This window comes from Anabrus simplex, chromosome 2 (assembly GCF_040414725.1).
Source record: "Anabrus simplex isolate iqAnaSimp1 chromosome 2, ASM4041472v1, whole genome shotgun sequence".
Taxonomy (NCBI): domain Eukaryota; kingdom Metazoa; phylum Arthropoda; class Insecta; order Orthoptera; family Tettigoniidae; genus Anabrus; species Anabrus simplex.
The window spans coordinates 553,904,805-553,920,724 of record NC_090266.1 but is presented as its reverse complement, the minus strand read 5'-3'; the positions used below and the strand labels follow the sequence as shown (position 1 = coordinate 553,920,724).

At 37.8% G+C, this 15,920-nt stretch overlaps 1 protein-coding gene across 6 annotated transcripts in view; it reads left to right on the top strand.

Moving 5' to 3' along the window:
• The window catches only part of LOC136862924 (UPF0669 protein C6orf120 homolog), a 271,519-nt gene that overhangs the window by 144,423 nt on the left and 111,176 nt on the right, over positions 1-15,920 (top strand). For all 6 annotated transcript variants that reach the window (XM_067139213.2, XM_067139209.2, XM_067139215.2 and 3 more), the window contains 2 exons: positions 2,676-2,838; positions 11,069-11,185. In XM_067139213.2, coding sequence (XP_066995314.2) covers positions 2,684-2,838; positions 11,069-11,185 — 272 coding nt within the window. In that variant the 5' untranslated portion in view covers positions 2,676-2,683. The remainder of the gene's footprint in view (positions 1-2,675; positions 2,839-11,068; positions 11,186-15,920) is intronic.

Genomic DNA, 15,920 nt, shown 5'->3' with positions numbered 1-15,920 from the left:
TTCTTGAAGTTGATAAGTATTGATTTTCATATAAATGCTATACATTTTGAAGATTTTTCATATGGCGTGGTTCTTTTTTGAGATAATATTAGTTAGAATGCTGGTGCCGTTGGCTATATTGGAGTTTGTGTAGGCGTCATTAGGCCATCTTCTTTGATGTAATATTTGTGGGAAGTTTTTGTGATAGGTGTGGCTCTTTGTTGTTAGACGTGTTGAAGTGAGCATACTAGTCGAAAGGGAACGTTGTTGTAGTAAAAGTTGTCATTCATTGGGTAGCCAAGTTGTGTGATGAAATTCTGTAATTAAAGAGTTATTTTGAAAATTTAATGATGAACCATAATTGGAATTAGGGGGCTAAATAGTGGATGTTAAATGAAAAGTGTTGACACTTACACTTTCGACTGCTGAGATGTGAACTTACGTTGAGAGCTTTAGAGCAACTGGCAGTCGCCGAGCTCTTACTTCACGTGTTGTATTTGTGAAGTCTTGGTGGAGGGGGTTGAGCTTGAGAAGGCGTGGCTAAGGGCTTATTCGTTGCGCATGAGGGGGCGTTGCCGGCAGCGGGTGAAGGGGCGGGGGGTGGTGTATGTGTTAGATTGAAGGAATAGTTTTTGTAATAGAATGGGAATCTGTTCATAAAGAGAACTTTTATTATCTGTTACATCATTTAAGTTTTTGTCTTTGTTAAATTGTTGATCTAGGAAGATGTTTTCATATTCCGTCATGAGTTTACCTTTTTCAATTCTTTTTAAGATTTGTAGATCCTGATCTGTTGTAGTAAATTTGTGACCTGTTTCCTTCATGTGGTTACTCATCGCAGAGAGCTTATTATGTTTTTGGGCGTTACAATGTTCTGCATATCTAGTTGAGAAACAGCGGCCAGTATGGCCAACATAAGAAAAATTACATACTGAACATCTGAGTCTATATATACCTGAGCTTGAATATTTATTATTAGTTGAATTGACTGAGTTGTGATTAAAAAATAAATTTAGATTTGTATTCTGCGTGGTATAAGCGATTTTTACCTCGTGTTTTTTTAAAGGATTGGTAATTTGATGGATTTTTGGGTTCTTATAGGTGAACTTTGCAAATTTTGGTTTGTTGGGTTTTATGGTTTGTGGTTAATTTTAGTATAACTTTATTAATGATTTTGTTGATCACATTTGGATTGAACCCATTGAATCTGGCTATATTTCTTTTATGAAATCTAATTCATTTTTTAAATTATTTGGTGAAAGTGGGATTTTTAATGCCCTGTGTACTATACTGTAATAAGTGGCTTGTTTATGGGAATTGGATGCAATGATTCATTTTTTTACAGTTATTGGAGTAAATGAAGGCTTGCGGTAACTTTGGAAATCAAATTTGTCTATAACTCGCGTGATTTTGACATCTAGAAAATTGATTGATTTATTGTTTTCGTTTTCCTTTGTGAACTCTATATTATTGTCTAAATTATTTAGAAACATTAGGATGTTATCACTATTGTTAAGTTGTTTATCGATAATTGCTAATGTATCATCAACATAACGGAGCCATAAACTGAGTCCATTAATGTTTTTTACTATTTTGTTGTATTCTAGGTTGTCCATGTAGATGTCTGCTAAAATGCCGTAGATCGGGTCTCCCATAGCTAAGCCTTCTTGTTCAAATATTTTGTTGTTGAAAGTAAAATAATTATTGTGTAAAACAAAACTTAGTAACTTTATGAATTCGTCTATTTCAGTTTTGCTTAATGCGCTGTGTTTGGAGAGGTTGTTTTTTATTATGGTGATAGTTTCATTGACGGGTATATTTGGATATATGTTCGTGATATCAAAGGAACATAAAACATGATTTGGTTGTAAATTGAATTTGTTTAAAGTTTTGCAAAGTTCAATAGAATTTTTGATGGGATTTACATTGTGAAATTTAAAATGTTAGATGGCTTTCTGCCTCTTTCTTAGTCAACAACCATTCTGTACCGTTAAGTAGAATAGAGTAGACAATTGTGCAATAAATCTTCAATTTGAAGTGGTCTGTCATCCAGTGATTGTTGATATGCCTTTTATCACTTTGTCTATGTTGTTTAAATCCCTTCTTTGATAAATTGCTCATCAGCAGTTGTAGACCCATTACCTTTAAACTTCATCTCTTGCAGAAGGTCTTCACCATCGACTTGTATTACTTTGATTTATTGTGGATCTGTTCGAGTTACACTAATTTATTAATAGCAAACTGTGGATTGTGTTATAACAACATATAGACAGAAATTAAGCTTGCTTTCCTAATGGTGACTGTGATATCCTGCTACTTCATCCATCCACTTGGGAACAATCTGTTATTTTGAAAGACAATTGTGTGGCGTTGACCCAGGTTGGGTTGTACTTGGTTGTGAATGAAAGCTAAAAATTGCTCTCTGTTCTTTGTACTTGTGTATGCACTTGCAATGCCAGGGAAAGACAAATATTTCCCTGGTTGGGAGAAATGTTTGTCTTGCAAACTGTGGAAATTAACTGATGATAGATATAATGATTTGTTTTTTGTGAATATCTTGTTTAGATGTCTCAATTTTTTTCATGGTTTTGAAATGTTTGTGCATACAAATGGTTACTTTTATTTTTAATGTACTTTGCTAAAATACTCTTAGCTGTTTTTTAAAAACACATTTCTTTTGTCTCTTATATTTATAGGCAATGTGATGGAGAAGTTCTTCCTGCTCATCTTGCTGGTTGGGAGTGCTTTTGCACAAGAATTAATCTTAATAGCTGTAGTCAGCTCACAAGTGGCTGCTGGGAACTATTCTTATTTTTCTCTCAGTTATGAAGGACGCATAGCTTTGTACTTACATTCTGAGTAAGTAGTCTGTGGACTGTTGATATTCAACATTTCTACTTTTGTGTCTGTTAGGGTTTTATAAAGCAGATATGTTTTACAAGCATCCACACCATGCTATATGCATCGGTTCTTTATCAAGTTCTTATTGCGAATGAATGCTTATCATGAAGTTTGTAATTCACTTCCCAGCAAATAGATTTCATCCTTCAGTGTCAAAATCAAATGAAATTGTAGGTCCTTGTATTATGGTAAGAAGTAATAAAGGCATATTAAAATCACAATCTTGCATGTTATTTTTCCAATCAAAATTATCAATATAATTGTTCTGATAAAAACTTGAACAATGACAAATTTAATGCATAAAAGTTTTTCAAATTTTTGGCTGAGTTCCTCTTTGCATTCATGTAGGTTATTTAAGTTTAAGAAATAACAGAATAGTATTGTGTCCATTTAAAATGAAAATATCCTTTTTCTACTCAAGGACTTTAATCAGCTCAAGGAAATTAACTAGTAAATTGTATGGATGATTCATTTGGGACTGAACAGTTACTGACTGACTGACTGACTGACTTAAATTAATTTATGGTTACAAAGTCATATTTATGTAATAGTTTTAAAAGACATACCTTAATCTGTGATAAATAGGAACGTGTTATGGAAGCCCACTATCAGTGTCCAGATACATGTTTGCCAAACTCCCCATATTGGTTAATGTGCAGTGTATCATAGCAATTTTGTTGGCAATAATTTCATGTATGATGGTGTCTTTGAGTTTCTTGATCAATCATTGGATGGCGGTATTGACTTGGAGTTGTGGCAAGGTACACCATCATGTTGGAAGTAACCACTGCAATCAACTGATCAGCTGGTTCACAAAATTCATAAAGATTTCTAATTATGTGTCAGTATTCATTGTGCCTTAAAAACTGGTTGGCCCAGTAATGTAGTGGAAGGACACAGCTCACTAGAGACAATTTTTTTACTACATAAAGTGACTCTTCATGGATGGCATAAGGATTGACATTGATACATACCTGTGTATTTTGTGAGTTTAGCTACATAGCTTGAGAATTAACACAATTCTTTTTCAAGAAAGTTATTATTCAATGTTGTACATTTTGGAGAGTCCACTGTCAGCTGAGCCCTGTAAAATATCTCCTCAGTTTATATGTCAATCAATCAATCATACTGATCTGCATTTAGGGCAGTCGCCCAGGTGGCAGATTCCCTATCTGTTGCACCCTAGCCTTTTCCTAAATGATTTCAAAGAAATTGGAAATTTATTGAACATCTCCCTTGGTAAGTTATTCCAATCCCTAACTCCCCTTCCTATAAATGAACGGTTTTCAGGGAATGATTATTTATTTTATAATCTACCACTCACTTGAACCCCCTACGGAAGAATTTGAATGTTTTAAACCATATATCCGATTTAACACCTAGGACGTAAAAGCAACCAACCTGTGAAATTTTGATTTTGTACACCAAACAGTATTGGAGGAATGAATACTTTTTTAAGGCGTGAATGTTTTGAAATATTTATTAACATCTAGGATATAGAGGACAACCCTTCAAAAAAAAGTTTTCGTGTCTGAAATGGTTTCGGAAGAATGGATATTGTGTTTCTGAAAATCAACTACCACCTAAACCTCTTAGGGGAGAAATGTTTGGAAGTATACAGTATTTTACACCTAGGACATAAAAGAAGACCCTTCTTGTAAAATTACAACTTTGTACGCCAAAAGGTTTTGGAGGGATCAATAACCTCAACCTCATTTGACACTTTTGTGGTGGAATATTTAAAAATATTTTCTATTTGACACCTAGGATTTAAAATATATACTGCTATTTGGAATTTTGTCTTCGTACGTTAAACCGCTTCGGAGAAAGGAATTAATATATTTGTCTTCGGATCTTAATTCCCATTTAACTCTCTGACAGTTTAAATTTGTTGCAAACCTTCAGTTATTTAACACCTAGGATATCATTTGATATTTTAACTTCGTAATTCAAAAAGTTTCATGTAAACGTATATTTTTGTCATCATTCCTCATCCCCCAGTCAAAACCCGGTATGGGTGTATTGTTTTAAGTCCACTTCTTATTTGTAGCCTCATAGAAAGAATTCAACTCCTTATACACCCCCTTCAGTTGATTCCTTCCCCCCTTTCAAAAATTTGACTTTTTTTTTTTTAAAAGGAGATTCCAAATACCAATTTTCACTTCCATTACATCCTTTTTTTTTTGTGATATATGTAACCTCATACAAAGAATTAAACTCATTTTTCAATGAATTTACCCACCCTTAATTGGATTTTCCGAAAACAAACGAATATGTGTTTCTTTATTTTTAAAGAAGATTCCACATACAAATTTTCATGTCTGTAACAACTTCAGTGTTTGAGATATAAGTATCCACATAAAAATAATTCAACACCTTTTTCAGTCTGTTTTACACCCCCACCCCCACCCCCAGTGAAGTGTTTTTCCCAAAACAAACAAATACATGTTATTTTTATTTTTAAAAGAGATAAAAAAAAACAATTTTCACGTCTGTAACTTGAGTTTTTTATGTATGTTGTATATATGCTTATTTTAAAACTTGCCCCCTTTAACACTTCCACCTTAAGCGGATTTTCAAAAAATCAAATTGTGTGTGTTACTTCACTTTTACAGGAGATTCCAAATACCAGCTATCACATCTGTAATATGTTACGTTTTTGAGATATACTCATTTCAAAAATTCACCCCCTTTGTCACTCCTATTCACCACACCTTAAGTATATTTTCCAAAAACAAATAAATACGTATATCTTTATTTTTAAAGGAGATTCCAAATACCAATTTTCATTTCTGTAACATCTTCAGTATTTGAGATATAAGTATCCATGTAAAAAGAATTCAACCCCTTTTTCAGTCCTTTTTACCCCCTACCCCCACTGACATGGCTTTTTTCCAAAAACAAACAAATATGTGTTACTTTTATTTTTAAAAGAATTTAAAAATACAGATTTTCACGTCTGTAACATCAAGTTTTTGATATATACTGTACTAGCAAGATACCTGTGCTTTGCTACGGCTTTAAAATGAAAGTTATTATTCAATGTTTTACACTTTGGAGAGTTCACCGTCAGCTGAGCCTGTAAAATACGTTCTCAGTTCGTACGTCAAACGGTTTTGGGGATGTGATGATTTTTTTTTTAAATCTACCACTCACTTGAATCTCGTTCGGAAGAATTTGAATGTTTTAAACCATATCTGATTTAACACCTACGACAGAAAAGGGACCAACCTGTGAAATTTTGATTTTGTACGTCGAACAATAATTGAGTAATGAATACTTTTTTAAGGGGTTAATATTTTGAAATATTTATTAACATCTAGGATATAGAAGACCACCCATCATTAAAAAAAGTTTTGTTTGTGCCTGAAATGGTTTTGGAAGAATGGATATTGTGTTTCTCAGAGTCAACTACAATCTAAACCTCTTAGGGGAGAAATGTTTTGAAGTATACAGTATTTTACACCTAGGACATAAAAGAAGATCCTTCTCATAAAATTACAACTTTGTACGCCAAACAGTTTTGGTGGATTTAGTTTACGGAGCTAACCTCATATGACACTTTAGTGGTGGAACGTTTAAAAATATTTTCTATTTCACACCTAGGATTTAAAATATATACTGCTATTTGTAATTTTGTCTTTGTGCGTTGAACCATTTCGGAGGAATAAATATATTTGTTTTCGGATCTCAACCTCCATTTAACTCTCTGAGGGGTTAAATTTGTTTGAAACCTTCTGTTATTTAACACCTAGGATATCATTTGACATTTTAACTTCGTAATTCAAACAGTTACATATAAACTTATATTTTTGTCATCATTCCTCATCCCCCCCAGTCAAAACCCTGTATGGGTGTATTGTTTTAAGTCCACTTCTTATTTGTATCCTCATGGAAAGAATTCTACTCGTTCAGTTGATTCCCTCCCCCCTCCCAACCAAAAAGGCGTTTGTTTATTTTAAAAGGAAATTCCAAATACCAATTTTCACGTCCGTAATATACTTCGTTTTTGTGATAGAAGTATCCTCATAAAAAGAATTAGACTCTTTTTTTCAATTAATTTACCCACCCTTAATTGGATTTTCCAAAAACAAAAGAATACGTGTTTCTTTATTTGTTAAAAAACTCCAAATACAATTTTTTATGTCTGTGACATCTTCAGTTTTGAGATATAAGTATCCTCATAAAGAGAATTCAACCCATTTTCAGTCCTTTTTACACCCCCTTTAAGTGGATTTTATGAAAACAAAAAATACGTGTTTTTTTACTTTTAAACGAGATTCCTAATACCAATTTTCACGTCTGTAGTATCTTCAGATTTTGAGATACCAGTACCCTAATAAAAATAATTCAACCCCTCTTTCAGTCCTTTTTACCCCTCCCCCTCCCCAAGTGGTTTTTCCGAAAACAAAAGAATGTGTGTTACTTTATATTTAAAAGAGATTAAAAAGTACCAATTGTCACGTATGTAACATGTTACATTTTTGACATATACTCATTTTAAGAATTCACCTGCTTCGTGAGTCCTGTCCTATTCCTACCCCCCTTAAGTAGGTTTTCCAAAAAAATTATGTGTCTATTTTTAAGAGAGATTCCAAATACCAATTTTCATTTCTGTAACATCTTCAGTTTTTGAGATATAAGTATTCATATAAAAAGAATTAAACCCCTTTTTCATTCCTCTTTACACCCCTCCCCCCACTGACATGTTTTTTTTCCGAAAACGAACAAATACATGTTACTTTTATTTTTAAAAGAGATTAAAAATACCAATTTTCACGTCTGTAACGTGTTAAGTTTTCAATATACACTGATTGACAGAGCAAATGCAACACCAAGAAGGAGTGGTTCGAAAGGGATGAAAGTTGGGGAAAAAACAGAGACGGCATGGACGAATAATTGATGTTTATTTCAAACCGATATGCAGGTTACACAATGCGCACGGCATCGACTCAGTAGGATGTAGGACCACCGCGAGCGGCGATGCACGCCGAAACACGTCGAGGTACAGAGTCAGTAAGATTGCGGATGGTGTCCTGAGGGATGGTTCTCCATTCTCTGTCAACCATTTGCCACAGTTGGTCGTCCGTACGAGGCTGGGGCAGAGTTTGCAAACGGCGTCCAATGAGATCCCACACGTGTTCGATTGGTGAGAGATCCGGAGAGTACGCTGGCCATGGAAGCATCTGTACACCTCGTAGAGCCTGTTGGAAGATGCGAGCAGTGTGTGGGCGGGCATTATCCTGCTGAAACAGAGCATTGGGCAGCCCCTGAAGGTACGGGAGTGCCACCGGCCGCAGCACATGCTGCACGTAGCGGTGGGCATTTAACGTGCCTTGAATACGCACTAGAGGTGACGTGGAATCATACGCAATAGCGCCCCAAACCATGATGCCGCGTTGTCTAGCGGTAGGGCGCTCCACAGTTACTGCCGGATTTGACCTTTCTCCACGCCGACGCCACACTCGTCTGCAGTGACTATCACTGACAGAACAGAAGCGTTCCGCCATTCCCTCATCCAAGTCGCTCTAGCCCGGCACCATGCCAGGCATGCACGTCTATGCTGTGGAGTCAATGGTAGTCTTCTGAGCGGACGCCGGGAGTGCAGGCCTCCTTCAACCAATCGACGGGAAATTGTTCTGGTCGATATTGGAACAGCCAGGGTGTCTTGCACATGCTGAAGAATGGCGGTTGACGTGGCGTGCGGGGCTGCCACCGCTTGGCGGCGGATGCACCGATCCTCGCGTGCTGACGTCACTCGGGCTGCGCCTGGAGCCCTCGCACGTGCCACATGTCCCTGCGTCAACCATCTTCGCCACAGGCGCTGCACCGTGGACACATCCCTATGGGTATCGGCTGCGATTTGACGAAGCGACCAACCTGCCCTTCTCAGCCCGATCACCATACCCCTCGTAAAGTCGTCTGTCTGCTGGAAATGCCTCCGTTGACGGCGGCCTGGCATTCTTAGCTATACACGTGTCCTGTGGCACACGACAACACGTTCTACAATGACTGTCGGCTGAGAAATCATGGTACGACGTGGGCCATTCGCCATCGCCGTGTCCCATTTATCGTTCGCTACGTGCGCAGCACAGCGGCGCATTTCACATCATGAGCATACCTCAGTGACGTCAGTCTACCCTGCAATTGGCATAAAGTTCTGACCACTCCTTCTTGGTGTTGCAGTTGCTCTGTCAGTCAGTGTATATATATAAAATAATACTACTGAATTATAGATGAAGAATATTTATCTGACAGATAATCTGGCAGGTGCCAGGCTTGCTGGAGGTATTTACTGTATAACAGGTATTTATTAAACCAACTAAAGTTGAGACTGGTGTGAAACAAGGATATCTACTTTCATGCATACTGTTCCTTATAACTCTTGATGTTGTCATGAGAAGTGCAACGAATCGACGATTGGGAATCCAGTGGAATCTTACTCAACAACTGGAAGATTTGGACTTTGCTGTTGGCCTATACTTAGTTGGTCATAGTTGTAGAGATATGGAAATTAAGCTTAAATCCCTGGAGACTGAAACGCAGGTAATTGGACTTCAGATTATCATTAAGAAGACAAAGGAAATGTGATTAAGAAATCAAAATAATACACCGTTGTATCTGGATGGGCATGTTATAGAAAGAATGAATAGCTTCTGCTACCTAGGAAGCATTATAATGGTGAATGGAGGGGCAGATGAAGATGTTACCAGCCGTTTGAACAAAGCTAAGGGTGCGTTTGCAACACTCCGTCCAATACAGGGTCAGAGGAGGAGAGGAAGACCTAAGATGACATAGAGGAGATCAGTGAAGATAGAGAGTGAGCAGCTTGGGTATACATGGGGAAAGCTGAAACACATTGCACATCACAGAACTAGATAGCGATAGTTTGTCTCAGCCCTATGCTCCTCAACAGGAGTTTAAGGAATTAAGTCAGTCCAGGTATTTGTTAAATATATGAGTTGCTATCCAGAATTTTCAAGAATTTGCTCATTAAAACATGAATATTTGTGTTAATGCCTAATTTCTATAGTTCTTTTCAGAGTAGTCATTCCGGGCCTGAACACAGCAATTCTAGATGTTTTCTCATTTTTTGGAAGCACTCATGGAAATCTTCCATTTTCAGTGTATCCAGCACCTCCTGTGATTCCGTTTGGTTCTTCAGTGGAGTCAAAGCTTCATCCTTTCAACTGGAGTTTCACTTTGGCCGGATGGGGCAATTGGGGATGGAGAACGGTGGTCATGGTGTTTTCTTTTTTTCATCACGACATCCCTCAAATAATAATGGTGTATGGCCTCCAGAGAGGCCTAGTGCAGGTCTTTTTCTCGTAGACGGCCTATTAGGCGACCTGCATGTCTGTGAAGATGAGGGCCCTACCTAGGATGATTTCTAATGTTGAATATGCCACACACACCCAGCCCCTGAGCCATTGGGATTAACCACTTAAGGTTAAAATTCCTAACCCGGCCAGGAATCGAACCCGGGACCTTCTGAACTGAAGGCCAGTACGCTGACCATTCAGCCAACGAGTCGGACGTTCCTCACAGTGAGCGAGGTGTACATGCAGGTGCATAGGCATGACGTGTTTACTGGTCCTCATTGTTCCACATGTCAGGTCATTTGTGTCTCCCTTCCTCCCTCATTCTTCTGCCTTTGTGGATAACTTGACACACTTTTGTGGGCATTTTTGGAATTGTGCACGATAATGGTCAACCCGAATGTTTGTCATCTTCCACAGATTCCCGACCTCCTTTTAAATGAAAAATTGAATGCAGATTCTTTGCTGAAATACATCTGTTATTTCAAAATTTGTTGAAGCACGAGAGCCTGGTATGAAGAAAAGCACCAAAACTCAGAAACGTGTGAACTTCTGATGGTGACAGTTGGCAGAGGCACACAGAGGCACCTTGGATCAGAACCTGGTACCATTACGTGTTCACATGGAATATTCAGATTCTCAGAAATTCTTGGTAGCACCTCAAGTAATTAAAATTAAAATGAACTATTCTTTGTGTATTTGTTTGTTTTTATTTATTTCTGTATGTATTTATTTATTTGTTTGTTTCTTTTTATTTATTTATTTATTTATTTATTTATTTATTTATTTATTTATTTATTTATTTATTTATTTATTATTTATTTATTTATTTTTTAATTTTTTATTTATTTATTTTTTATTTATTTCAGGTCTGGAGATGCTGATATGTATGTTTCCCAGTATGTGACTAACCCTACGTATGAGCCTTCGAATTACTGCAGACAGTCTTCCACTTGTGGATTGGATGTTGTTCATATACCAAAAGAGTAAGCTATGTTTCCTTAAATTCCCATTGATATCACATGTTCTGATTAGGTTTGGTGTCAGAAGAGGTAGCTGGTTGTAAAGCTAGATCTGGTTTATATTGAAACGCGCATCACACCCATAACCCCACCAGAGTGCGAGAAAGGCGTCAGAAGAATAAGATTGCATTGTATAAACACTAATCTGGAATAATGGCCTCAAACTGTGTTTACAGTTGAAGTATGGATTGCCCCTCATCTGGATGACAACATTATTCATATACGAAGAGCGACGAGTTGTCCTTTCATTGAACCTTTTGCTGCTGAAGGCTACCTGTAACATGATGGTTCAGCTGTATTCTGGGCAGAAATTATGCTGGGCCACTGCTCACCACTAATCCCCATCGAGGGGAACAGGACTGTACTGATGTATCTATACAACATCCTCTTATTCATTGTTCGAGGATTTGCTGCTTCACTGTAGGGGACAATAAATCTTGCCTTCATTAGAGGTGCTGGGTATCCTGGAAAGACATGAAATTCACACTGGCCAACATATATTCTCCCGATACGAATTTTGTGCTACATGCTTGAGTATTGCTCAAAAGAGCAATCACTAATCATCCAAACCAGCCACAAACCATGCACTAGTTTTTATCGTACAACAGTGGAACATACTTCTTCAAGATGCACTGGGTTGCAAACATGATCCATAATCTCCAGGAATGTTGCAGAGTATGATGAGGCTGTACATGTTTCTGAAAGGACTGGAAGATGACTGTATATAGGTCAGATCTGTGTGTTTTGATAACATTGTTACAATGGATATAAAATATGTTTTTTAAATGAATTTGTTGTAAACTTTAATGTAGTTCATAGTATGGATTACTGTAGTAATATCCTAGTTTGTGAACCATTGCCACTGGCTGAGTGGTCTTGAGAGTCTGAATATCAGTTGCTATGGAGTAGGAGTGGGCATCTTGGATATATTCTGAGTCATGGCCCTCCTTGTGCTCAGACAGCTAGGATTATACAATCTATCACCGGTCCCTAACCCATTAGAGGAAAAATTCTCACTGGGACTGTGTGTAAGTAGGATGGCATCCTGCTTCACAGAAGTTTTACAGAGCAAGCCTAGAATCTTTTAAACAAGCCTTGGACCTATTGGAGTAACAGAGTCCCACTTCCATTTGATAGGGGAGGGGCTCATTGGAAACAAATTGGTGAATAAAATTGAATTTGATGGAGAGCTATCAATATTAACTGGGCTTATGGAACAAAGAAAGTAGAAGATGCAGCTGGATGTGTTGGGAGTTAATGATATTCGGGTGAGGGGAGATAACTAGGCAGACATCAGAGATTATAAAGTGTTCTTAACAGGTTTTAAAAAGGGAAAGGCAGAGTGTGCAGTTGCACTGTTTATCAGGAATACTATTGCATCCAAGTTAGTTCCACTTGGGGAATGATGTGGGTAGATTTGGCAGTTTGAGGAATTTGGATGTGAAAATTGTCTCAATCTATTCACCATGTGAAGGTGCTGATCAGGAAATTGCAAAGTTTTATGAAGCACTAAGTGACATCATAGTCAGGGTCAACGGCAAGGATCGGATAGTGCTAATGTATGATTTCAGTGCAGGAGTTGGAAATAGAACTGAAGGGTATGAGAAGGTGATGGGTAAATGTCGGGAAGACATGGCAGCTAATAGGAATGGCAAGCATTTACTGGACTTCTGTGCTAGTATAGGATTAGCAGTTGGGAATACATTCTTCAAGTGTAAGGCTATTCACCACTACACATGGGAGGGTAGGGGCACCAGATCCGTATCATAACAGACTCTGAATTAGGAAATCTGTTAGGAACGTGTGGATATTCTGGAGATTTTTTGATTATGCAGACCCCTATTTGATCTGTAGCAAACTAAATATATCTAGGCCTAAGATAAAGTGAAATCTGTTTGCAGACAAATAAGAGTAGAAAATCTCCAAGACAAGGAAATTAGACAGAAGTACATGGATATGATATGTGAAAAGTTCCAAACAGTGGACAGTAAGCAGGTTCAGGTTATAGAAAGAGAATGGGTGGCATACAGGGATGCTCTAGTTGAAATAGCAAGGGAGTGGTTAAGAATTACTGTGTATAAAGATAGGAAAAAGAGAACATCTTGCTGGAATGATGAAGTGAAAGCAGCTCGTAAATGTAAAAAGAAGGCATATCAGAAATGACTCCAAACAAGGACTGATGCAGACAGGGAATTGTGTGTGTAGATGAAAGAAACAGAGCAAAACAAAATTTGTTGAATCCAAGAAGTCGTAGGAAAATTTCGGCATGGTCAAGCAGCAGGGAAACCTTTCTGAACAGTAGTAAATATTGTTATGAAGGGAGGGGAAAAGGAAATCATTAGTGTTTTGGGTAGATCAGGTGAACGCATCATATGCAGATCCCAGAGAATTGGTGGACAGGTGGAAGGAATATTTTTAAAATCTCTGAACATAAAAGGAAATCTCTCTGGTGATGTTGTAAACAACAGAGCTCAATCGGAGGAGAAAAATGATGACGGTGAAATTACTCTTCAGGAAGTGGAAAGTATGGTAAATAAACTCCATTGTCATAAGCAGCAGAAATAAATGACATTAGACCAGAAATGGTGAAATACAGTGGTAATGCAGGGATGAAATGGCTTCACAGAATAATAAGATTAGCATGGGATATTAGTAAGGTACCTTCTGACTGGATGAAAGCAGTAAATGAAACTGTGTATGAGCAAGGGAACAAGATAGACTGCAACAGCTGTTGAGGTATTTCATTGATCAGTATATCAGACAAGGTGTTCACTGAGGTTTTGACAGTGGGGGTTGCGATCTGTTGGACGAGAACCTGTGTCGTTTCAGACCACAGAGAGGCTGTCAGGATTATATTTTCAGTATGCACCAGGTAAATGGAAAATACTTCAAGACAAATAGACAAATATGTTTTTGTTTTGTAGATGTAGAGGAGGTATACAACAACGTACTGAGAGAAAAGATGTTAGCCGTACTGGAGGATTATGGGAATTAAGGATAGATTATCAAAATCAATCAAAAACATTTATGTTGACAATTGGGCTGCAGTGAGAAGTGATGGTAGAATGAGTTCTTGGTTCAAGGCCCTTGCATGAGTTAGACAAGGTTGTAATCTTTCATCTTTGTTGATTATAGTGTACATGGATCATCTGCTGAATGGTATAAAGTGGCAGGGAGGGATTCAGTTAGGGAAAAATGTAGTAAGCAGTTTGGCCTATGGCGACGACTTGGTCGTAATGGCAGACTGTGCTTGAAAGCTTCCAATCTAATATCCTGGAACTTGAAAGTAGGTGCTGTAAGTATGATATGAAAATGAGCCGTTCTAAGATAAAAGTTACGTCAGTTGAAAAATAATGTAATAGAATAGAATGTCAAGTTGGGAATACAAACCTGTAGCTCGTAGATCATTTGAAGTAATTTGTTTTGCTATTTGCTTAACGTTGCACCGACACAGATAGGTCTTATAGCGGCGATGGGACAGGAAAGGCCTAGGAATGGGAAGGAAGCGGCCGTGGCCTTAATTAAGGTACAGCATGGTGCGAAAAAAGGAAACCACAGAAAACCACCTTCAGGGCTGCTGACAGTGGGGTTTGAACCCACTATCGCCTGGATGCGAGCTCACAGCTGCGAGCCCCTAACCGCACGGCCAATTCGCACAGTCTTTGAAGTATTTAGGATAAATTTTCTCCCAGGATGGTATTATGGTAAGTGAGACGGAATCAAGGTGCAGCAAAGCTAATGCAGTGGGCTCTCAGTTGTGATCAACAGTATTCTGTAAGGAGGAATCAGCTCCTGGACGAAACTATCATTACATTGGTCTGTTTTCAGGCCAACTTTGCTATGCGGTGAGGGGCGGAGGGGGGGGGGGGGGAGGGGTGAAAGCTGGTTGGGCTCAGGATGTCATATTTATAAGCTAGATATGAAAGTAGGGAGAGTGATTGCTGGTAGAAACAGGTGGGAGGTTGCTCAGAATATGGAAATAAAAGCTAATTTAGGAATTAACACATTGTGTGAAGTGGCAGGGCTCGTGTGAGGCGAATGAAAGAGGATAGGCTACCTAGGAGAATAATGGACTCGATCATGGAGGGTAAGAGAAGTAGAGGGAGACCAAGGCTGCAATTGTTATACTCAGTTTCTAAAGATATAAGAAGTATGGAACTAAATGAGATGTTGGAGCTAGTGGTGAATGTAGGATTGTGGAGGCATTTAGTATATTCACAAAGGCTTGCAGACAGAATGCTGAGAGGCATAACATTCTATAATCTATATATATCTATATATATAAAATAACTTGTCCTGACTGACTGACTAACTGATTCATCATCGCCGAGCCAAAACTACTAGACATAATGAAATGAAATTTTGGGGATACATTCATGTTAAGATATAGGTGCTCGCTAAGATAGGATTTTTGGATATTCCATCGCTAAGGGGGTGAAAAGGGGGGTGACATTTTAAAATGATTGTATCTATATCTCAAAACTTTAACAGTTTACAGATGTAAAAATTAGTAGAATCGTCTTTAAAAATACGGAAACACGTATTTTTTTGTTTTCATAAAATCCCAATAGGAGGGGTGAAAACAGAGGAAAAACGGGTTGAATGCCTTTCAAGAGGATACTTATATCTCAGAAACTTAAGATATTACAGACCTGAAAATTGGTGCTTGAGATCTCCTTTAAAAATAAAGAAACACGTA